Genomic DNA, 23,838 nt, shown 5'->3' on the forward strand with positions numbered 1-23,838 from the left:
CTTACTAACCTGTTCAGTCTATCATTGGATGGGCTTTATAACTGTGGTTATGAAACCCTCTACTGGCCAGAAGGTAAAAATGCAAGTCAAATTAAACTACTGCTCCTGTACAAGTATAGCAAGAATGCTTCAAGTAAAGAAATCAGGTGCTTACACCAGTTTTGAAAGAACCCAGGATTATTTGCCATTTTCTTCCAGAATTTTACAAAACATTTAAAATAATTTTCTCTTCTGAAATACTTTGTCCCTAAAAACCCCCAAACAGTAACGCAAACACACTTTGAAATCAAACTACTTTGATTGCCTGAATTCTTAGAATCAACTCTGCTGAATTAAGCTGATACAGAATATCTGGCACACACCAGAACCCAATACTGAAAGGCCAATATTTTATCATTATCAAATAAAATTTATTTCTCATTTAAGATCTTATTTTGCAATTGAGATACACTAATATGCCTGAAATATTTATAAATGTTTACCTTCTCTTGTCCATGACCTTCGAGAGTACCAGAAACTTTGGAAAATCTGAAAACAGCGTAAGGAACCCTAGAAACAGTGTCACTTCCATCCACACCCTGCAAATAAATTTATGAGTCAGATTCAAAGGGAAAGAAAAAAAATAGCCTGAAACCACACAATACACCCCCCCCACACACACACCCCTTGTAGAAGACTGAGGAAAATACACCCAATTAAGCTGCTTTTAAGTAAAGAATTTATATTGACTCCCTAAAAGCAAATTAATAAAGACTGACACTACTAAATCCAGACACCAGTACTACTGACTTACAGTTCAGAGGTGATGCCCTGGCTGGAACATGACATACTCAGTCCCATGGATACTGGTAAGAGTGCTACATAACCATTTTTCATCATATCACAACAACAGACCATAATAATAATTATAGCATAAAATCAAAAATCATCACAGCATTTCAGACTATCAAAAAATAGGGAAGCACTTACAAATATTAATAGCTAGGCATAGGCAACAGCACTGTAATTAAAATATCCATGACCTAACTCAAATTTCTACACAGATACCACGTACAGTGCAATTTCAGCAGCACAAGTTTGGAACAAGACAAGTCTGGCATTCTGGAGTCAAAAAGAGACACCTATCTTTCATTTATGCTTGATCACTTAATGCAACCTGGATGATGATACTGAATGAGCACAAGCAAACTCTGTAAAGCAGTAAGTGAAGCAGAAACTGTACCACGGGGTACTGATTGATTCATAGTCAGTAAGCACATTAGGGATGAAAAAATGGAGCAAAACATTTCCCTGATATGGACAGAGGAAAAAAATCTTTGTAACTGAGGTCATGCTCAAATATATATTCTTTCTTGAGAGGCAACAGGGAGAGAGAGAGCACAGCAGGAAGAGAGAAGTTAAAAATAAAACCCAGGGATTTGCATAAAACTTCCAATGCAAGCATTCACTTACTTTAATATAGGGTGGTGCAAAAGACGACAATTTCCACTTTAGATTTTCATTCCCTTTATTCTCCATTTCCAGGTAATTCTCTAAAAGAGAAATATCAGACCAGTATACTAAACATCTCTGTTCAAGTATCACTGATGTAAAGAGTTAAGCAAAAACGATGTTTCTTGATGAACACAAGTTTAGTGGAAACAGTTTTCATTACAGCAAATCTCAAGGGCAGACTCAACAAAGCACACTGTAATGAAGTTTGTAAAAGCTTATACACAAAAAAATTAGACTCCACCGAAAAAGATATCCAACTCCTTCCCAATATATTATTTGAACCTTCAGAGACAAAACACAGATTATTCCAGTCTAGGACCAAATAAACTTGCATCAAAAATGTTTTGTTACTCAGCACATATATAAATACATGTCTCTTGGCAAGAATAGGACAAGATCATCTCAGTCTAGAATAGCACTTAAAGTTTAGCTGCAGACATACATTATATGGGAAATTTATAAACACCAAAGTATTATATTACAATCCTTTCATAATTTTAGCAAAAATCCCCAGATATAATTGATAAATTAAGTCTTAAAAGTCCTCAAGTCTGCTGGGAAAAAAAAAATTAATGGCAATAGATAATTCAAAAAAATAAGTACTGCCAAAAAAAAAATGGTATCTAGATAACAGAATGAGAGTTCCATACAGTTACTTTGAGAATTTTAAGCATTACTGGAACTAAAAGTATTTCAAGACTCCATTATCTACCCTGTCCTCCTCAATTGCTATATACCAAGACAAGGACAGCCAGCCTTATAGCTGACACTCCTATTGTCTTTAAGAAGAGCATTTATTTCTCCGCTAAAGAGACAGATTGGTCTCCTCTCCTATGGGCATAAGCACAGATGAGAACAGATCTACTGCAAAGGCGCCTTGAGCCAGGAGAGTTTCTAGCAGACACAGTCACCCCCCAACACTCTTTTCCCAGGGCACAGAGTAGCTGCATTCATCATAGTGGCAACTGATTTGCCGGTATGCAAACCTAACTGTGGAAAAAAGGTGTGACTGTACAGTATAAGGAGAACTGGGGCGGGGGGGGGGGGGGGGTAAGCCTCTGAACACAAGATGCTATATTTAATAACTATATTTTATATATATATATATATATATATATATAATAACTAATTCCTCTTACCTGAGCTTTGACCAGGTCTTGTTTTAGGAAAAACAATGTTTCTGTTCTTTATGTCGATTTCTGTTAGAGGGAGCCTGGGGAGAGGCTTTGGCACATCAACAGTAGGATTTTCAGACTGTGGAGTAATTATATCACATCTTCTACATGGAAAGTCTGATCCAGAGACATTCTCTGTGACAGCCTCTTGAATAAGCACTTTAATAAACTTTTGCATAATTTGGAGAAAAGTAAAGTTTTAAACAGTAAATATTGATATATCAACAAGTCAAACAGTTTAGCTTACACATAAGAGCTTATGTTCAGCTTCACATTTCAACAAAGGAAAGCTCTCATACATTACATCACCACATCTTCTCCAACCTCTAAAGTTTAAAGATTCTATGACAAGTCTAATTTAGGACAAAAGGAACATATCCCTGAATTTTTTCTATCTAGGCATTTTAATTCAACAGGAATAACAATTTCAACTAGTTCAACTGGCAATTCCTACAGCATTCTCTATTGCAGATAATGGAAACAGAGCTGCCTCATTCATAAGGAGCTTTGTGTTCACTTTTGCTATATAATTAAGAAATTTTAAAAGTTTCAGGTAATGCTAGCAGAATCTTAGCATACTTTTTGCTGATTTGGAGAGGTAGCAAATAAATGACAAAAGCATTACCAACTATCAGATTTCTTATAATTTGATGGGTTTTGCTACATTCTCTACACTTGTCCTAGTAGATTTTTTAAATCCTTTTCTCATATTGTAGAGCATAACATAGTTAACTACATGCAGTTATCATCTCCTTCTCAACAACTTCCCTGTTTATTTTGGTTTTTTGGAGGCAGTTTCCAATTCTGTATCATACCTCACACTTCCCTTCATGCAAAAGGGAAGTAGATACAGTTTTAGCCTTTCAGTGTCTATTTCTCTCTCTGTGCATTGTTACAAATAATCCAAAACATACACTGAATGTAAAAATAAGAAAAAAAAGAAATAATTCTCTTTCTTTAGGAGAGCTTACCAAAGAGTCCTTCTGCTCTTGCACAGTAAAAAGAAAAACTTTTGGCTTCATAAATTTTATTTCTATGCCTTAATTTTATCAGGGAAATATCTTGGATTAAAATCCATGAAGAGGCACAACCTGTTCTAGACATTCTTTATCACAGACCTGTCATCCAGAAGGTCAAGTTTACCATAAGGGAGCTCAAAAGGAGCTATGACTTGTCCAATACCCTCTACCCAATACCATCATATTTTACAATATGATACTAACTACTTTTATTTGTGCACATCTACATATATATTAGTGTTTTAGAAAACAATGCATAAGGCAGTGGTGGGTGCAGTTTTGTTGGAAATTCAGTTAGTGTTCACATCACGGTATTTCTTCAGAGATGTATGAACCAAAAATCTCAGTTTACAAAATGGCATCTTGACTACTTTTCTTTGAGAACTTTACAAATTAAAAAGAATAATGGAAGTTGACAGAGCTGCTGACTCAAATCTAAAAGGTTTAGCAACTTTATTCAAACTGACAAAGTAAAATAAAAAGTTGCAATCTGAAGTCTCAAGCAAATCACATACCTTTAGTCCATTATCACAATGGATATAGATTAGGCCACTCCAAGGAATTAATGCGGACCTTGTGGCAAGTGATGGATTAGGACTCACCAGAATTACTGTACTGCCCCTAAAAAAAAAAATTTAAAAGATCAATCAACTAGCATGACTCTCATACTAGAATCAGTATCTACAACATCTGTCACTAGCCCACCCAAAAAAAAAGGATGTGCTTTTAAGACAGCAGGTAACTGAAGATGCTCAACAGATAGTAAAATCTAAGGTATTCAGATATGCCATATATTAAGCTTTAATAGCCACGATCCCAGGATCTTCTTTCACCATCACTGAGAAATCAGATCACCTCTTTTCATGGCCTAACTCAGTTCAAGAATTCTACAGGCTCCAGCCCAGACAGTGCAGAGTATAAAATATTCTGGCTGGCTCCTATTCTGACAGGTTGACTACCCTTAGCACTGCGAGGAGATGGTCATGAAAAATAGAAAACTGGGCAAGTGTAGCTTGCTGTGCTTAAGTCAGCTGTTCCCACGGGTCTGCTTCCTACTTGCAAACTTCTGTTCTTGATCCAGACTACTTACTTGGACCCAAAATGTGAGGATTCTGCCCACTCTTTTCCAGTGAACACATTTTAAAATTCTAAACTGTAGAAAATTGCATGCAGAAGGCCTTCAATATCCTCTTTTCAATAAATAATCCAGACAATCTTGAATTTGGTGTATGAGACACTCAGTATGTCCTTACTTTCACAGATACTGGAAAGTCGTTCATTCTTACTGCTTTTTGAGACGATTTTTCTTGGCACTGACTGAATCTGCAATAAGTGGCAGATATCCTATCCCTTCCATGGAACTCTATGTTGTTCTCAGGAATGATGAAAGTTTCCCAGAAATTTACATCTACATGAATATGAAATCAAGTGTTGAAAATGCAACCAGAAAGGCAGGACTGAAGAGAAAGTATATTTGGGTAAACATCTTCAAAGTTAAAGCAACTACTGCAATATAATCCTGAAAGGAAAACCTATTTTTTGGTGGGAGACTTTTTTTTTGTAAGATGAGAATAGTTTAATAACAAGGTTTTAAAGCTGTTCTGAACTAAACCTTAAAAAACACCAGAAATTTAGAAGGGAGAGGTGCACAGACCATTCAAGCATAAATTGTGGAAATATCTGCTGCCATATGTGAAAAGTCCCATATACATATGCAATGATATTATGACTACTTTTCCAAGAATACCCTAATTAAGGCATGGGCAAGCTGACACTGGCTTGTATTTATTCTCATACCTACAGATACAGAGAAGGCAAAGGTTAAATGGCAAAACCCATTTTTCTCAAAATAAAAAGTATCCCAAGATCAAGTTGTAAGGAATATCAACACATTTGCTAAAGAAAATGCTAAGTCTCCAGAAGAGAAGCCTTCTATAAGAACTGCTATTTTGGGGGTTGTTTCTTGGTTGTGGAAGGCAGGAAGCATCTTTTGTTTTTAAACGCACATCTAAATTTTAAACAAAAAACTACGGCAAAAATAGATTTTTAAAGCTTCAGCTTCCCTGGCCATTCAGCTCCTTGAAAATTATGAAATAATAATAGTACTTCCAGGAACAGAAAATTCCTGGCACCAAGGTAATTATACTCGTGACAGAAGAATACTTCCATTAATACATAACTGTAAAAGGATAAGGTCCTAAAAAAAAACCTAGATTTGCATGTTAGTTGATAAAATATCTATACCCTGGAACTAAAATAGTTTCAGGGTGCAATCTAAGCAAACTAAAGTAAATTCCTAAAAACAAACTAAAATTCCTAAACTTAAGTTACACACTTAAACTAAATTCCTCCGAAACCTCACCACACTTTCACACGTAAAGGAACTTATGGAAATATACTTACCCTGGTTCAACATCTCCATGTTGTGGGGTTACAGTAAGGCAGTGAGCTGGCCATGAAAGTTCAAACGTCAACATTTGATTGGAATTGTTGAGAATTTCTACATGTCTAATATCTGCTGTTTCACCTGTAACACACAAAAAAACCTAACACACACAAAATTCACAAAAATGCCGAAGATACAGAGATGCATCAATGAAAATAAAGTATTTTCTGTCTTAATTTTATCTTTATATTACTTTAAAATCTTCATGGGTATGCATTCTGTATGTATACACAGAGCACAATACCTCTGATGATTTATTCAAAACTGTGTTCAAATCAAGTCTGCATAAAGACTACTGGCCAATCCACACTTAAAAACATCTTATGCAGTACAGTTATCTTAATACTTAAGTGGCTATTTCATTAACTTAAAAAAATACTTACCAAGAGAAGGAGGTGTCAAAGTCAAATACTCAGGTGTAACAGCCCAAGTCTGTTGAGCATCTGATTTATTCTGAACTAGATCATTAGTTTTCGCAGATAAAGAAGTACCCTGAGGTCCTTTAACAGGAAGAACGTCCAAAGGTGAAGTGGTATGTCTGACAAAGTTCTCCAATCTGAAAATAAGACTGCATTAAGCAAATGCAGTAAAAAAATACCTCATGACCTACTCTTAGTATATCTCAAAATTACTCATAGCCTACTCTTAGTATTTCTCAAAATTTTATTACTAAAGTACAATACATGGGCCCTCAATTTGATTCAATTCTCTATAAAGTATGAAACAATCCAGCAGCTATATCAGGACACAGCTTTTCCACAGAATGTTTGGAAGTGGAAGGTACCATTTAGAATGAGAGGAACTAAAATAAATAATTATCTTCAGAAGATAATAATATAAAATAATTTGAAAACATATACAGAGAAAACAAGTACTGCCTAGAGAAATAAGGCAATGCAAGTTGAGTTTCACAGCATGTTGTGCAACACATTCTGAAGATCAGGAAGGCCCTGTGGAGATCACCCAGTCCAACACCCCTGCACAAAGGAGGGTCAGCTATAGCAGGTAATTCAGGATATTGCTCAGCCAAATTTTTAATTTCTTCACAGATGAAAACTTCACAGCCACTCTGGGCAACCTGTTCAGTGCCTAACCACCCTCACAAGAAAAAAACATTACATACATATAATTATTTATTATGATTCCAGTACCTGTCCAATTCCAATTGGGGTCCAGGAGACTGATGAAAGCCATCCTGATCACAAGTGGAATATCCAACCACAGAAAGGAGAATCTTTTGCATATTTGCATAGAAAAGATGGATATCATTTGTCTCTCGTGGGACATCACATACTAAAAATGAGAGTAATAAGAGCAATTCTAGTAAGAAAAATTCTGTAATACTCAGAAATTACACCACAGAGATTTAAGACATAGACCTAGTTAATTATCCACCAGCTAAGAAATCCCAGATCATTCCAAAACTACTTCCTACAAGTTTAGTTATCATGTGTAGCTCAACACTAACATCAAATACAATATATAACTCTCAATACAGACCAATTTTAAACTTTTTACTATAAGATACAGTAAATATTACATATAAAAATAAATAAATATAAAAACATTATCATATAGTTTCCACCTTTAAACAAATGCTATATACCAATTTGATTCTATGACAAATTAGAGTTAGCTTTTACTTTTTTCTCCAATAATGGCTTAACAACTTCAAAGGATAGTCCAGAATGCAAGAATCCAATGTTACTAGCATTTCACCTCAACTAAGATGAATGATAAAAAAAAAAATCTTTACTTTTCCAAGTAAAGACAATATACAATTCATAGGGAAAGAAACAGACCACATTTATTCAGGTGTAGTAGTCTTAGGACAGTAAGTCATTCCATATGTGAATATAACTAGCTCCAGAATAGGGTTTGACACTAAATTTCTTCATGACACTTATGGGATTGAACACTTGGGGGTGCTTTAAGGAACCTTTACAATATGCTGTATTCTTATTAATGTATTTCTTACTAACAAGCAGAAGAAAAAGCTATTTAATTTATGAAGGAAAATAAATACATATTTTGGTGTCAGCCACATTGCCTGCATTTCAATTTTAAAATATATACGTATACAGCAAACTGAATCTTTTCCAATGGTTATTAAGCCAAACACTTTCCAAATAAACTCAGCATTTTTAATGCTATAATATTTACAGACTGGAGGTTCGTATTACTAGGAGAAAAGTACAGAAAATCATTTAAATAAAAATATACTGAATGAAAAAATTCTGTTGTAGTGAGTTGACCCTGGCTGGATGCCAGGGGCCCACCAAAGCCATTCTATCACACTCCTCCTCAGCTAGACTGGGGAAAGAAAATACAACAAAACTTTGCCAGTATAACTGTCCAAATTCAGGATTTTTCTTCTACATTTATAAAAAAAATAGCGAAAAAATAACTAGGATTCAAGCCAAAAGCACATTTGCCACACAGAAACAAGTATTATATTTTTCTTTTAAGAAGTCATAGTCTTACCTTCTGTCACAAGCTGCTCCCCTTGAAATTCTTCATCAAATACAGCGTTTCTCACTAAGTTGTTTTCTGGGATTATGCGTTTTTCTACCTCAGGTTTATACATCACAGCTCTGTTAGAGGTAAACAGGAGTCATTAAATTAAACAAAGTACTAGAAACAACAACTTGAAAAGATTGATACAAATCATAAGAATCCAACAGGATTTTCACTTCATCATTTCTCGACTACACCAAGCTCAAATCTGGGAGCATCCATTTAAAACTAAAGCCTTTTCACAGTCTTAAAATGGTTAAAGAAATACCTACTCTATTGCTGCAGAGTAAAAGGAAACACTGAAATAATGGTTACCATATGTTTGTCTTTCCATACTTGTTCTGTGCTGTCAGTCACACCTACTAGATTTTTGATAAGTACATCAGGCATCTGAGTGATGTTTCAATCACCAAAGGAAGAAGGAAAACGCTATTTTGGTTACAAGTGGAAGTTTTTTGAGAGGAAAAATTGACTAGTCAATGTCAGAGTGGCAGCAGGTGCCAGCCAACAGCAGGAACACAGAGCCAAGGAGCATGACTGCCAACAGAATAGAAAAGACTGGGAGGCAGAGATATAAATAGTCCTGGGAAAAATGGGAAGCTACAGGTCAGCAAGAGGAAATCTGGCACTTAGATAAGGTCAGGGCCATGGAGGAGGAAAGAATACCTAGCATTACTAACTCTCGGGTCTAAGCTACTTCCTGGGCTGCTGACTATATATAATTTTGGAGTAAGGAATTTGAGGCACAAGCTGGCAGATGAGGCGAAGTACTCATTTCACATTCCTGCCCCTAAGTCCCAAATCATGCTCTCATTCTAGTGCATTATTACAGAATGAGGCTGGACTGGCTTAGAGAACTCTCATTGCAAGATATACTCTTTCAAGTTATCAAGGGAGATTTCAGAAAAACTCCCACCAAGAAACAACCAGCTAGACCACTACTTCGAGAAGAATGTCAGCCTGCTGACTAATAGAATCAACAAGTCATTTTGCATACCTAACAACATCCAGAATCTGAATTGAAAGTTTCCAGTAATAGCTATGCAGTTGTATTCAGCTTCTAGATGGGTTTTCTGTAATCTGTAGACCAAAACTGTCTGTTTTCTGTTATCTGTAGACCAACTGATTCTAAGATAGTGAGCATTGCCTCACACAAAACAATTCATACAAAAAATCAGGAACAAGCATCTTCTAAGATATCTAAAATAAGCCAGTTTCCTATCAAGGTGAAAAACTCAGCTATTCTATGAGCTTTTTATTCAAAGTCATGCAGTTAAATTCAGCTGTGTTTAACACTTCATTTGGATAAGAATATACACAATGCTTTTCACACATTGTCAGGCAATGACATTTAAATGCAATAATGCAATAAAGCTGTTTTGAAGTTTTGCACTGAATTATGATTATCAGCACCTTAGTGCTCTACCTAGTCTTAAGATTCTGCATTACACTATACCCCATGGACAGCACAAGTCACAAATGCTACTTATATAACTGAAAACAGAATATGACATTTCAGTGTGTTTCAGTTATACAAACTGAAATGCAGAACAACATGGCCACTATTTAAGATCAGCAAGGTATTCTCAACAAGTTTCCTTAGGGTGTCATGAGCATATGTGGATGTTATTTTTCTCATATACACATCTACTCAAACACACTCTTTGTCAACAGAATTCAACAAACCAAGACATGAACTTTGTTTGAAACCAAATACTCCTGGATTTCAGTACTATTCTTTTGATGAGCCTTTTCTTTAAAAATGAAAGTTGCATACACATTAGAGAGATACCAAGACAGAACACAGATCTCTTTCAATATAAAAAAGAAAACATTTCCCCAAAACCCAACACACTCGAATTATAAGTTAAAATAAAATAAAATCCTTAACTAGGATTCTAGCTACAGTATGTAAGCAAAGCAATAAATGAACAAACTCCCATCAACAATTTACATGTGCAAGGCTTAATAGATCTCTACATATGATCATCACCCTTTAGCTTGCTCTTGCTCATTTTGGAAACATGTTAAAACCATACTTCTGGCAGCACATAACCCTAGCTTTAAGTTCTTTTTAAACTTCTTATTAAACATCTGTCTGTTACAACAGCAAAGCACATCTTACCTGCGATACTGCTGCCTATAAACTTCATCTCCCCAAAAAAGACATAGTGTCGATACCAACGTGTTTGGATGGAAGTTCTCTTCCATTGGATTCCATATTACAGTAATCACCTGATAAAATAAGTAGACAACATACTGAGGAAAAAATATCTTATTTGTTTGTATTAATGTTCGGAATATGAGACAACAGATTATTACAATACAAGTGAAACAGGACATAAAGAATAGGTGAAATTTTAACAAAGAACTAGTCAGACATTTTCACTGATGACAATTAATTTAAATTCATTAAATTTGCTCAGAACAAAGCACTGTACTTACTTCATGTGTTCCTTCTCTTAGTACAAACTTCTCTGGAGACACTGTCATAACCTGAGGATCCATCACTGTTTTTGTCTGCAGGTTTTCTAAGCACAGTGCTTTAACATAGGCAGCCCGGGAACCTGTGTTTCTCACGTGGAAGGAAGTTTTCTGTAATCTTGCAGACAATGATCCTTCCAGTGTAACCATGAAGCTATCTGACAACTTTTTAACGTTTTCTAAAATTATATTGCTTGTTCCTCCATATCCAGATAACGGTATCTGGAAGAGAAAAAAAACCCCACCACCAAAAAAACAGTACTTAAATGAAAAAAGCTGCTTAGTAAAAATCATTTATGTACAACTATGGTAAACTATATAGTTACAGAAAAACAAATAAAAATGTTAAAAATGTGACCTGAAAAGCCCTTGCAAGAAATAGAAAAGCCTAAATTTACTCAATCATTATCAAGTTCTACTTCCAAGTTTGTATAAGACCTACCTATAGAACAGGACAAGTTCAGATTTTTTAACACTTCTAGAGTTAAAATCTTAGGCTACTTTTAATACAGTACATAAAATATTTAATTATTCCCAAAGGATAGAACTACATGCAAAATTGATATTAACATTCAAAGCACAAAATTTAGTGTCATATGACTTTAACAAGTATACCGATATCCATAATATGTATCTTGCATTTTCAAATTTTTGATAGAAACACCTATTCGGTGCTAGATTTTTAATAATTACAAAAAAAGCACATTTAAAATTATTAGAAGTTATCTTCGGACTCTTACAGTAAACTTAATTCCTGGCTTTGATCGAACCCCCAGCTGTTTGATTTCCAGCTTTGCAAAGCAGCAAGTTACTCGAGTGGGTGTAAACATCAGGTATATGTTAGTATCATCTTTGGGACGCATTCTGAGCTCCCAGTTACTGGTTAAGCGTTGTTCTGACCCGAATATACTCCGCAGCTATAAAAACAAAGACATAGGAACTGAGTGACTACAAGAAAAAAAACATAGCAGTAAAACTTACTACTTGGAAGGAAGAATTAACTTCTTTGAACTCCACATTAACTTCTTTGACAATGGCATATTTAAAGATGCAATGCTTAACATGCAATGAAACAGACAAAGTTCCAGATACTTTATATTCCCATAAATAACATTTCAATGCCTCTCAGTTTAGACACTTTTTTGTCCTCAGTCCCCAACCAATCAAGGCTGAACTTTACCAGCACTACATTAATTTTCTGTCAGTATAAGATTTTAGATTTAAGAAATCTGAACATTTGAGGGGGAAAGGGGATATATATCAATGCAGGTTACATAACAAAAAGACCCCTAAAGGCTAAGGCAAGTTTTTCTACCCTTGTCTAGACACCCTCCTGCAAGAAGGGCCACTGATGGATCACTGCACCAAGTAGGGGTAGGGACTCTGTTGTGAAACAGCAGCTTAGAGAGCTGTAAAGTGAGCTCCAGTTTGCTGCAGCACTCCTATTTCAGCAGCTCCCAAGGATACCAGCGTAGCTTAAGCTCTGCTACTACATTCATCTTGGCAGTCTCAAAACAGATACACAGCCTGCTAACACTTCAGGGCAAAAGCATTTTCATTAAAAAACACAGCCTGGTAACTGTCATAAACATTAAAGAGAAATGTTAATGGCAGCCACCTGAAAGGAGTCTTGATCCTGGCCTCTTATCAACAGTCTTAAATGCTGGGTCACACATGGAGAGTCATTTCTTAGAATTAACATCTTCTGTCTGAAAAATATGTTTGGTTAGATTTTAGAGCAAATACAAATTAACTATATGTATTAATTAATGGAACCAATGGAACTAGGACAGTCAATTTTGAAGTAATTTAATAGGAAAAATTCACCTCTTGGAACAATAGAACATGTTAAATAGAAAGTTATTTGTATATTATCAAACTTACACACCCTAGACTGTTATACACTACAACACAAAAATACTCATAGCAAAACAATCCCCAAATATACACATGGATGTTTAAAAAAAAGCACAGCTTTTCTGAAGTTCAAGTACTGTACTTAACAGCCTAAACTTTCAAAGAAACCAGCAATTGTATCAATATAAAAACTCCTTAAAAATCCCCACTTCAGGACACAGTTATGATGAGGTTATCCAGAGAGACTTAGTTATGCACAGACAAAGTCTTATGAGTAGTCTGGCCCAGATTCACAGAAACAGTTGTAAATAACTAAATTCAGGATAACTTTTCCTCTTCGTGTACTTCGCAATGTAATAGCAACACAGAAAGCTACGGCTTTCTGGTTGACTGAAATCAGGTTGACTGATTTTTTTTTTTTTCTCTGTGATACATCATAGCACTGACCAGGCTTCTGGTACTCAGAGCTTCAGCAGAGGTAGGAAACATCTCCAGCAAGAGCAAGTGCCTTTGTCATTTTAACAAGTCAAAAAACATTGAGAGATGAATTCGACAAGCCCTAAAACTGCTACAACATAAGAGAATAGATCATGCAGTTGGAATCAAAGAGGGGGACAGACAGAGCAAAACCCCTCTCCATCAACATTGGCAGACATTCTTTTGTACTCTGTTGAAACAAAATAACAGAAATAATTTCAGCTTTCTAAAACCAAGGGTTCATTAACACTGTTTTACAGGAGGAACAGAAAATAAAGATAGCAGCATACAGGAAACAAGGAGTAATTCCCAAACACCAAAACTACTGTTAGAAGCACACCACACCTTAACAAACCAGAAAAACAGAAATGCAGCTATCAGAAACAGTTCTTGGATACAAACATGGATTGATTTTAAACTGCCAGGAACATCATTAGAGTCCTCAAAATGTTCAGTATAAACAAACAGTGGATTAGTCCTTCAAGTAATAATTACCAGAAGTTCAGAGATCTGCAAAACTTGCAGACTTTACATATAAAAGAAGCAAAGAATAACCTAACAATTATGAACAGTTTCACTAAAGCATAGAATACTGAACCTGTAAACTTGAAACTAAACAAGTGTGGACAAGAAGTAGTCTGAAGGATAAAGTAATTCATAACTGGGGGCAAAACAGATTCTCCATCACTAGAAGTTTTAACACTGAAACCCATTCAAATCAGTTAAGGGATGTTCAACAGTTTATGCTATTCAGATGGCTAAATTACATCACACAGACTGAATTCTGTTCCTTGCAATGGATAAGAGGAAGCATAGTTAATTCTAGCAAGAGATAGGTATGAAAAGAACCAACAGAATTTTTCTATCAACTTAATTGAAAAATACTTTTCTCCTCATTTCTACTTACATGACATACTACATTTACAGAACCAGATATTCTAATCATAACTAAAGATAATACAAAGGTCAAACAAGATCAATTTGTTTCCAAAACTTTCTTGCACAAGAAAAATAACTGCAATATACTGCTTCTTTCACTTGAGGCACAGAATAAATCACTGTGAATTATCAATGTAAATAAAAAATTTTACTTAATCTAAGTGCAATATAAAATACTTAACTTGATATTATATATGAACAGCTGCCCAACTTATACTTACACTGATGATCCAAGTGATACTGCTCCCCAGGTAATGAACTGCTTGTTGGAGAGGATGGGTGGAATGTCTAAGAACCCAGCAGCTGTAGACACAGGTCTGTTTTTCCCAAATTCTACCTCACCTTTTATCATCACTTCAAACTGAGGCCCAGATGGCAGGACAAGGATTTTCAAGATACTTTAAAAATAAATACATAAATTTAAATCCCACAATAGAACAAGATTAGCTGATAAAATCAAAACATAAATGAAAAAATATTACAGATAGGCATTTTTAAAACTACCTTTTTAAGGCAAAAATACAAATACTTCTTTTTAATTTATGATAAAGGCTAGCTTTAGGCATAGCCCTACATTTAAACCCTCTGTGCTGTAAGTACACATGCCACATGTACCTCACACAGTCTTCTGAAGTATTTCATCTGGAAATGGTTCAGATAAATATTTCAGAAACTACAGCTCGAAGTATTTTTTGTCCACACTAATTTCTAATTATTTTGAAAGACTAATTTTAGAAAGAAACAAAGTCTGGCTGTAGATTAAAGAGATGCCTTTTGAATGCCATGAAAAACTTCACTGAACTTGTACAGCTGTGAGATATCCAGGAGCACCAAGGAAGGAAATCCAGCTTTTAACTAATAGCCTGAATCATTTGTTATAGCACAGAGAGACTTCAAGTCTTCAAGAAAAAAACTCAAGAACCTCCATTCTAGCTGTCAGTGAATCCCTGTGATGCCTACTTGACAAAAGCCCTGAATCCCATCAGCAGGGAACATGAACATGACTGAGGTTACTGCCTCAGTCAGTTTATTACTCTTCTGGCAGCAGCACTTTGATGTAGGTTACAAAGTTTCCAATCCTCCCAAGTACCTCAAGCCTATAAAAATTCAACCTATCCAATAGGATCATACTGTCACTAGCACAGAACTTCTCATTGTTTAATTTAAATGCACTGGGGAGGCTTGGTCATCCTAGCTAGTGAAGTTGAATATATTTTGAAGATACTCCTTTGTCCACTCTTGCAGAAACTGGAAATCATGTAACAAGAGAGGAAAAGCTACTCTGGAAAAACCAGTCAGATCCCTGTCATTGCCAAAAACTCTCACATGACATTCTAATTGTCACTTGAACCAATCAAGTTTGTTTTGCAGAATAAAGTTCAACAGGTGCTAATGAGCAAAACTATGAATGCTTCATCCATCTGCAAAAGAAATACGCACATTTAGTGTTCGACAGAACAAACTTTTATCTATGTGATTACAGCAGACAAATAAATACTTATGACTCTGATCTGTTCTTGACTTTTTTCACATGTAAAGCAGAAATATCATTTCCCTTGCCTCAGCAGAAAGAGAAAGAGGGAAGCAACTGAAGGGGCTGCTGAAGTTAAGTATTTTGAAGCTTTGCCGTACTTTAAAAATAACTACCATATAAAGGGACTCAGGGATTTACTAGTTATTTACACTAAACAAGTCTTAGAATATTACTTGATAGGAAATATTATCTATTCATTCTGCTATACAACTGAAGAGGCAGATATTCTATAGAAAAGGTGAACCTTAACAAAATACCTTTTGTAATGGATGAGAACTCTCATGAAAATAACTGAAGTCAAAAACTGGGTGAAACTTTCAATTTGTATATTACCTTAAGGTAAAAAGTAGTTCAGTTTAACACATGCAGCACAGAATCAGTTATATTACCTTCCTGTGGCTGTTGTGCTTTTTGGAAAAAATTGGACAGTCACTACTTGTTTTTCTCCGGGAAAAAGGAAAAGGTCCTCAGGTTCAACAGCAAAGCAGCTGTCCTGATCGGATGTCTGAAAGCAGGCCAAGGGTAAAAGGGACGGTTAGTTACCTATTTTAAGGGATTAAGCACTCCTACAAAATGTAATATAACTTGGTTGTGCACTTGTGGTACATGCAGTTCAGACAATTTCAACAGACCCGGAGTCTTCAACAATTTATCAATTAGCACTCAGCATCATCACCTAATGTGGCATTTATGATAGTGGTCATAGATCCTATTTCCATGACCTCTGTTCTTAGAAATGATGGACTAACAAATCTCTTTTTGTAAAACGGTTGACTTTGAAATGCAGGTTTTCAATGTGGTTAGTTATCTTTCAGACTGGAACCATACTTTCCATGGATTCTCAAAAAGTCAAGTAAAGACACTGCATATCTAAAAAGAACTCACTTTGAGTTGTCAAGATGTACAGTAAAAACTAATGCAGTTTTATTAGAAACTGTCCCATGCTAATATTCATGCTAATATTCATCTTAGCCTCAAGCAGGCTTTACACTACCAGCTAACACCTGCTGTGCAGCACAGGCTTCACTACTTTTACATATATCAAATATATTAGTTAAAATTTAGTGAAAGTCATAACAGTATGTTTGTTATAACAAATAAAACTGAAGTCGAGTAAAGAACACCCATATGCATTTTCCAAAAAAAGTAAACTAATCTCTTTGCCATCTTTCATTTCCTGTACATAAACTTGTTAAGCTTTTATCAAGCCACAGAGCTGAGCTACAATCTCAAGGCTCAGCTCTAGCTTCAGCACAATATGAACAGCACAAAAATAATGATTTCAAGAGAGAAAAGCCAACCTACCTTAACTTTCAAATGTACACTAATGTTTCCAGCATTTACCAACGGCAGCTGCTGCTTGACTGTTGAACCCACACTAGTAGACAGATGTATTTTCTGTAAAAATAAATAAGTGTATGTTTGTATATATACATATATAATAAAACCAAACATCACAAAGGTAGGAGGCTAAGAGAGGCAAAATGTTCTTGAAATACAGTTTGTAAATATACACAAACCTCTAAGTGCTTTGGAATATGTATCCTTGCTGTTCCAGCTCTTGCTCTGAGAGAAATACTTTTAATCATAGTGCTAGGTCCTGGACTATCCACTTCGACATCCACTCTTGCCAGGAACTCCTCTGCTGGACCCAAGGAATCTAGGAATAATTTCATGAGTAGCAAAAGCAAGCAAGTCTGCCAACAGCAAAGGCCATTCCTATGGATGCATGTCTCTCTTCAGCTACTCTTCAGTATTTACATATTCATGGAGTGATAATAACAGCTCTCCCATTACTCCTGCAACACTTTTTTCCTCATTTAAGTAAAGTCTCACAGGACCTTATTTATGTTGCTAATGCAAACAAAAAACCCCATCCTACCACACCAACCAAACTAGTTGATATGTGTACTAATTTCTTCTCAGGAAGTCAGAACAATTCAGAGGTTTCTTCAAATTTATTATCTATTTTGCAATTAATGCAATGTGTTCTTAAGTGATGGTTTAATTCCCTCAGTAAAAGGAGTTAACACAAATTTAAGGCATCTTGCAGTACAAACTTTGTACAGCTTCATACTTAAGTAAAAATGTCCCTAGTAATATATAAAGGATTAAGACAGAGACATTCTGCCTCCATACTAAAAATTAGTATGATACCTGAAATATTAGCAGACAAAAACCAAACATGGTTTGGTTTGCAGCCTGTTCCTGCAATTCTAACACACGTATACATTAAAAGTCAAATCTGGTTCAGCTGAAATGAAAATCAAGTTGATTTACCTGAAGAAGAAATTTGTTTCTTAGGTGCATGGAACAGAACCCAAACTGTTAAAGCTTCAGGATCCTGAAAAAGAAATTGGTTGACTTACCTTATAGAAGGGAGAAAATTATTGAGAGGAGAAAACAAAACACCTACAAAACTTAAACATGCAAAAGGTGTGCTGCCCAAAAATCATTACTGTGAACTCAAATATTTAGCACTGTCATTTTAGACAGCAAGTAAAAAGAAGAATTGACCAACTACAAACTACTCACTTGCCCATCATAGCTTGCATGTATCACATGATTTACAACTGATGGAGCTGCTGTATGAGAAACTGCATCCATTTGTTCATTAGAAGTATTAACAGGTTCCTTGGAAAAGGTGAAGCACCTCCAGGCTACTGCATTCTGTCAAAAAAGAAAATTATTACCAATACTAAATCTCTTATTGTCAGTAGCAGCAATGCTGACAAAGCTGAGGAATGCAAGACAAGTTTTGAATAATTCAGTTAGTTTGAAAAAAAATAATTAAAAATTAGGCTGTAGTTTTGGTAAGTATATGATAGTCCAGCAAAGACTCTAAAAACATTATGAAACACTTTTGCAGCAAAAGGGGACAAGCAGAGTCTGATTAGCTTAAGCTTTCAAGAAGTTTGGCTGTTCAAGACCAAACATCACTAGTTCCCAAGACAACCTGATCCATCTCAGTATAAGGCCAGTCCTTTCTTGTTCCGCTGCATAAGGAAGCAAGGCCAGTTCTCCCCATAGCACAAATCAGCAGTCAGCCCAGCCTATCCAAAAACTGAAAACTGCATTGCCAGAGATGCAGAGGCCCACACTGTAGCTTCTCGGACAGGCTACTATATAATGGGAGACAATGCAGATAGAGAGGAGTCCTGCCTTGCTCCTGCAGAGGGCCTGTTAAACTTGCTAGCAGCAAGCTTGGCTGCTTGTTTGAACAGTCAGCCATTCCATTTGAATAGTGGAGTATGTATTCACCTTCTCAGAGAGAAGAGGGAAGCTTCCTCAGCTTCTCAAAGGGAAGGCTGGGGAAGGCTTAGGCAACAACCCTTTTCCTATCTGTTGCCCTGTGCTATCAAAGCAAGCGCCAGAGGCAGAATCCCATGGCTAAGCTACAAAAAGTAACCAACAGACATGAAACAAACCACACATCTATCCCAGAAGCATTTTTGTTGGTACCATTTCAGCAGAATCAAATTACCACCCTAAAAAACCTATTTATTTCCTAACTAACAAAAGAACTTCTTGGAAAGTCTTACATGAGTGTCCAAGATACATTTCTTAATGAGATGTAACAAAGTGTTTGGGTACTAAAATTCAGTATCACAAGATGTTAACTCTCACATACAGAAGTTTACTGTACTTACTGCGTTAATAATAAGTCTAATTGGCATAAAAGCATGGGTTTTGTTGATAAGTTTTAGGGGAAGAGCCTTCAAACTGCCAAAAGACAAGTCACCAAAATCCAGGCAATCTCCTTTTCCTGCTTCCACCTGGTTTTAAGACAAAGCAGAACTTAGAAGAAACGAAAACCTTCAAAACACACTACCTTACAAAAGTACCACAGAAGAAAGGCTATTGCTCATCTATTCCATCCTCTTACCCCTATATCCACATATAATACAAACCTCCTACCAGGGGTAGGAGGAGCCTAAGAATTATGTTTTCTTTGATATTAGAAGGGGTTACAGCCAATTGGTTATCTCCCATGCATTTTGCCTCAATTAAGCCAACCTTAGTGCAATGTTTATCCACCAAAATCCAGCACACAATCAAGTTATTTTGGATAATTCAAATGAAAAGTAAGTTTAAACCATGATTATTGCTAGCAAGTAAGAAATGTCAGTCTTAGATAGTTAAAAAACTCATTTCATCAAGTTAAAAGTTAAGAAAATATGGAACAGTTAGTTTTTGCTAGCTTAAAAACACTTAAGTGTAGTGATTTGCAGCAAAACGCAGCTTTTATTTGGTACTTTTTTTTCCAATCTCAAGAATGTAACAACATGCAGAGATTGAACACAGGGTTTAAATTTTATTTGAACATGACACAAGTTTGAACTATACACTATGAAGAACATTGAGAAGGAACTACATGTGAAAGAATAAAAAATGCCTTAAAAATAAATAAAAATCTATGCAAGAAGCATTAAAATTTATATCTATTCCTGTGCATTCAATACTTCAAAACACATAATTAGCTCACAGCAAGTTAAAAGATCACCATAAATTAAAAAATAATGTTTGCTGTTGCTAATGGATAAAAATGTTACTTTCCTCAACCATGTCACAGACTACCATGTACGTTGTTCAGGCACATCCTGAAGCATCATCAAGCCTTTTTATGTCTGTCCATACTCTTAAGTCTAGAGATATATGAAGTCAGATTTAATTATTAATGTCACACTATCTCCCATCTGGTTGTTCTTCATGATAAGACACAAGACAAAAGCACTTTACACATGCACTTGCTTTTAGTTTTTAATTAGTCCAAAATAAGAAAATATTCTCGACAATCATAAGTTAGAGTAGTGAGAAACCAAGACAAAGCCTACTTGATGCAAAAATTAAAGAAATCCTTACAATTGGAAATAAATGCTTTTTGTTGCATTAAATTCCCAATCCAACAGAGCAGATAGCTAGTAAGCATCAGATGGTTAAGGTCTTAACAACGAAAAAGTAATGCCCAGTCTTTCAACAACAAAAAAGTAAATTTTAATTAATTCTTTCCACACAGAATGCTTCATTTCCAGCTAGGTGCTTTTCCACAACTGGAACTTCCCAGATAGCAATATACTTCTTAAAATTTTTCTTCTATTCCCACTCAAAACATATGAAATTCCCGGTTTCTTTGAGGAGCAACCTTGCAATCCTATTATTTTCCAGTGTCATTAAATTATTCATAAAATTGCAACAACGAAAGACCCACAATAAACAGCAACTTACTTCTAAATTAGGATTTTCAGCGACTGCTGTCAGAACTACCCTGCTGGCCAAAGCTTCTGACTGAACAATTGTCTCGGCATCTGCAGAAACTGGCCAAGATGAAACATTGAGGATACACTGGAAGATCCCCGAACGGGAAGGCAAGAAAAGTATTTTCAGGTCGTTGGTAGAGTAGGGTCCTACAATGGTTTTGTTCTTGAAAACCAGACATTGATATTTCATAGGATCCATCTGAAAAACAAAGTACCTGTCATTTTCAAACAGGCCTTTTACCAGAAGACATTTCCTTTCCAAACACCACATTTATCTGGCACCACTGCTTAACACAGACATTTCATATATAGTTCTCCTCCATTTAATTCAAACACCTTCATATTCATAGTCCCATTGCATCCTGCTCAACTGCAGGCCTTTTCTTTTAATTGAAACAGAGAAGTCAGCCTGAAAATTGCTGAGGTTTCTTTCTACCATCAGTGAAAGATTGACACTGGGAAAATTATTAAGTAAAATCCTGATTTTTGAGAAAGAACAGCAGTGTATCTCAAAGTTGACTGAAAAAACATTGGTTTTAATCACACTGTGCAAACAATTCCATATATTTATTCATGGAAACAACTGTAAAGCAATTTAATTTAAAAAAATCACCTCTTGATACAACAGACTCACTGGTAACAGGAGCTGCATAAAAGCCCTATGAAGCTGATTAGAAAGTTATGCAACAAATCCTTATTCTCATATACACACACACACACATATGTATACACACACGAACACACAGAATTGTGGTCGGATGTTGTTTAAAGAGGAAGTATTCTAAGAAAACAAGATCAAAACCAGAAATCATAGTCCTGGAAAGACACATGCTACATCTGCTGGAAAAATATACCTGAGGGATGTGAACTGAATTTCTAAGACTTATAAGCTGCAATATTTAAAGCAAATAATTGTCTGCTATTCTTCAATAATATGGATCATATAAAAAGAGCAAGAGCCATATTTAAAAAAAGAAAAAACCAATACTTTATACAATCTACAGCTGAACTGAACTGTTGACAGTATTGCATAGTTTCAACAGATTAGCTAGATAGTCTATCAAAAACTAATAAGAACAGAAATAACATCTAACTGAAGTTACCAGGTATCAAACTGCCAGAAGCTCAAAGCATCCTATGCTTGTTCTGTTGTTATATTCTTCTTTATTAAGTGTATTCATCAATAAAAGAAATTAAATCATTCTGACAGACCTTGAATCTAACTCATTCTCAAGTTCTTAATATATTTTACTTCTGGAACTATTAGTATGAAAACAGAAGTATATAGAATTTAACAAAATTGAAGTGCCAGACACCCTATTTATGGCCTACAAGCTACCTAATAACCAACAGAACAACACATCTAGCTTGAAGCATGCTCTAAATATTTCTCATTTTCCATCATTCAAGATCTCCTGATCTCAAGAAAAAGAGGAGCAAACTGCCAAAAATGTTTCAGCAATAACAGTCCTCAGCATGAATGTTTTCTGGCCTAGGGCTGACTTTTCTTGCATACACAGAGGTGGGAATGAATAACTCAAACCTTCCAACACTTCATGCACACAATACAATTCTACAGATCAATCACCTCTGTGTGGCTTTTATCTCACAAAATCTACTTGTTGGAGGAAGTCTGGTAGCCTGGCCAAAAAAAGTACCATTGCTTTTGGGCATATTAACTATAAAACAGGGAAAAAAATCATAGATCTGTAAAGAGGGCCTTGATTTTACATATGATATCTGGTAAGATTACATTATTAGTCAGTTTTATGAAAAAAAAAACAAACAAACAAAAAATACCAAAACTCTTACCTTTTCCCCATTAACTGAAACACTGCGTATTCCAATGTTGACCTGCAACCACCGGTCAGCTGGATTATAAACACTAAGAACTGTCTGCGATGCAATTCCCACACAACAGGCATTAGGGAACTTCAGTTCTTCTGGTACTTTTATATGTCCTTCGGAAGAAAATATGCTCCTGTTACAAGTACTCAGAAGCAAATCAGCACTCAGGCTGCCACTAAGTTTATGAACTCATCTGATAAATGCTTCATTATGGCAAGGAAATATTTGACTCCTACAATTCTCATAAGAATGTTTTCCACAAACATGAATTTGAAATTTCGATCATTTCTAATTTGTATATTAAAGTTCTACTGTCACAAGAACAAATACTTATGGAAATAGCACATTCCATACAGACCCGCAAAGTGTATATATGTATGTATATATATATATATATATATATATATATATATATATATATATATATATATATATATATACACACCTGATATAAAACACTCAGTGGCCACAATTTAATTAGCACTAGCCCATCTCAGAAAATGTGAATATTACTATTACAAAATATTGTTAGTATAAAAATAGGTAAGGAGTATTTCACTATTTTAAAATGCACTAAGATAAATGCTTTGGAACAATCAATAAACAAGTTCTAAACTGTCACCGTTTCAACTCTTCAACCCCATTAGCTTGTCATTTAGGCTGAAAGAATTAGCCAGAAAAAAAAGTATGGCATAAAACAACTAACAAGATTCTAGGTTAAAAGAAGTTTTTAAAATTAAATTGTAATTTGTGTTACTTAGGTTTAGTGCTAAGTCTAGATACCAAGTAA

The 23,838-nt window shown here is 35.4% G+C and overlaps 1 protein-coding gene across 4 annotated transcripts in view; it reads right to left on the minus strand.

The window, feature by feature from the left end:
- CEP192 (centrosomal protein 192) overlaps positions 1 to 23,838 on the minus strand; it is a 56,738-nt gene that overhangs the window by 11,529 nt on the left and 21,371 nt on the right. For 2 of the 4 annotated variants that reach the window (XM_072924478.1, XM_072924479.1), the window contains exons 19-39: positions 23,013 to 23,161; positions 21,169 to 21,399; positions 19,593 to 19,718; positions 18,478 to 18,612; positions 18,223 to 18,286; positions 17,463 to 17,602; positions 17,248 to 17,340; positions 16,332 to 16,447; positions 14,630 to 14,806; positions 12,754 to 12,844; positions 11,876 to 12,052; positions 11,097 to 11,357; positions 10,777 to 10,886; positions 8,619 to 8,728; positions 7,286 to 7,427; positions 6,518 to 6,702; positions 6,092 to 6,215; positions 4,204 to 4,309; positions 2,634 to 2,838; positions 1,453 to 1,532; positions 483 to 578 (exon numbers count right to left, since the gene is read on the minus strand). In XM_072924478.1, coding sequence (XP_072780579.1) covers positions 483 to 578; positions 1,453 to 1,532; positions 2,634 to 2,838; positions 4,204 to 4,309; positions 6,092 to 6,215; positions 6,518 to 6,702; positions 7,286 to 7,427; positions 8,619 to 8,728; positions 10,777 to 10,886; positions 11,097 to 11,357; positions 11,876 to 12,052; positions 12,754 to 12,844; positions 14,630 to 14,806; positions 16,332 to 16,447; positions 17,248 to 17,340; positions 17,463 to 17,602; positions 18,223 to 18,286; positions 18,478 to 18,612; positions 19,593 to 19,718; positions 21,169 to 21,399; positions 23,013 to 23,161 — 2,918 coding nt within the window. Of the gene's footprint in view, positions 1 to 482; positions 579 to 1,452; positions 1,533 to 2,633; positions 2,839 to 4,203; positions 4,310 to 6,091; positions 6,235 to 6,517; positions 6,703 to 7,285; positions 7,428 to 8,618; positions 8,729 to 10,776; positions 10,887 to 11,096; positions 11,358 to 11,875; positions 12,053 to 12,753; positions 12,845 to 14,629; positions 14,807 to 16,331; positions 16,448 to 17,247; positions 17,341 to 17,462; positions 17,603 to 18,222; positions 18,287 to 18,477; positions 18,613 to 19,592; positions 19,719 to 21,168; positions 21,400 to 23,012; positions 23,162 to 23,838 lie in introns of those variants that run through there. The other 2 variants (XM_012571901.5, XM_072924481.1) reach the window with 2 other exon arrangements.

Source organism: Taeniopygia guttata, chromosome 2 (assembly GCF_048771995.1).
Source record: "Taeniopygia guttata chromosome 2, bTaeGut7.mat, whole genome shotgun sequence".
NCBI lineage: Eukaryota > Metazoa > Chordata > Aves > Passeriformes > Estrildidae > Taeniopygia > Taeniopygia guttata.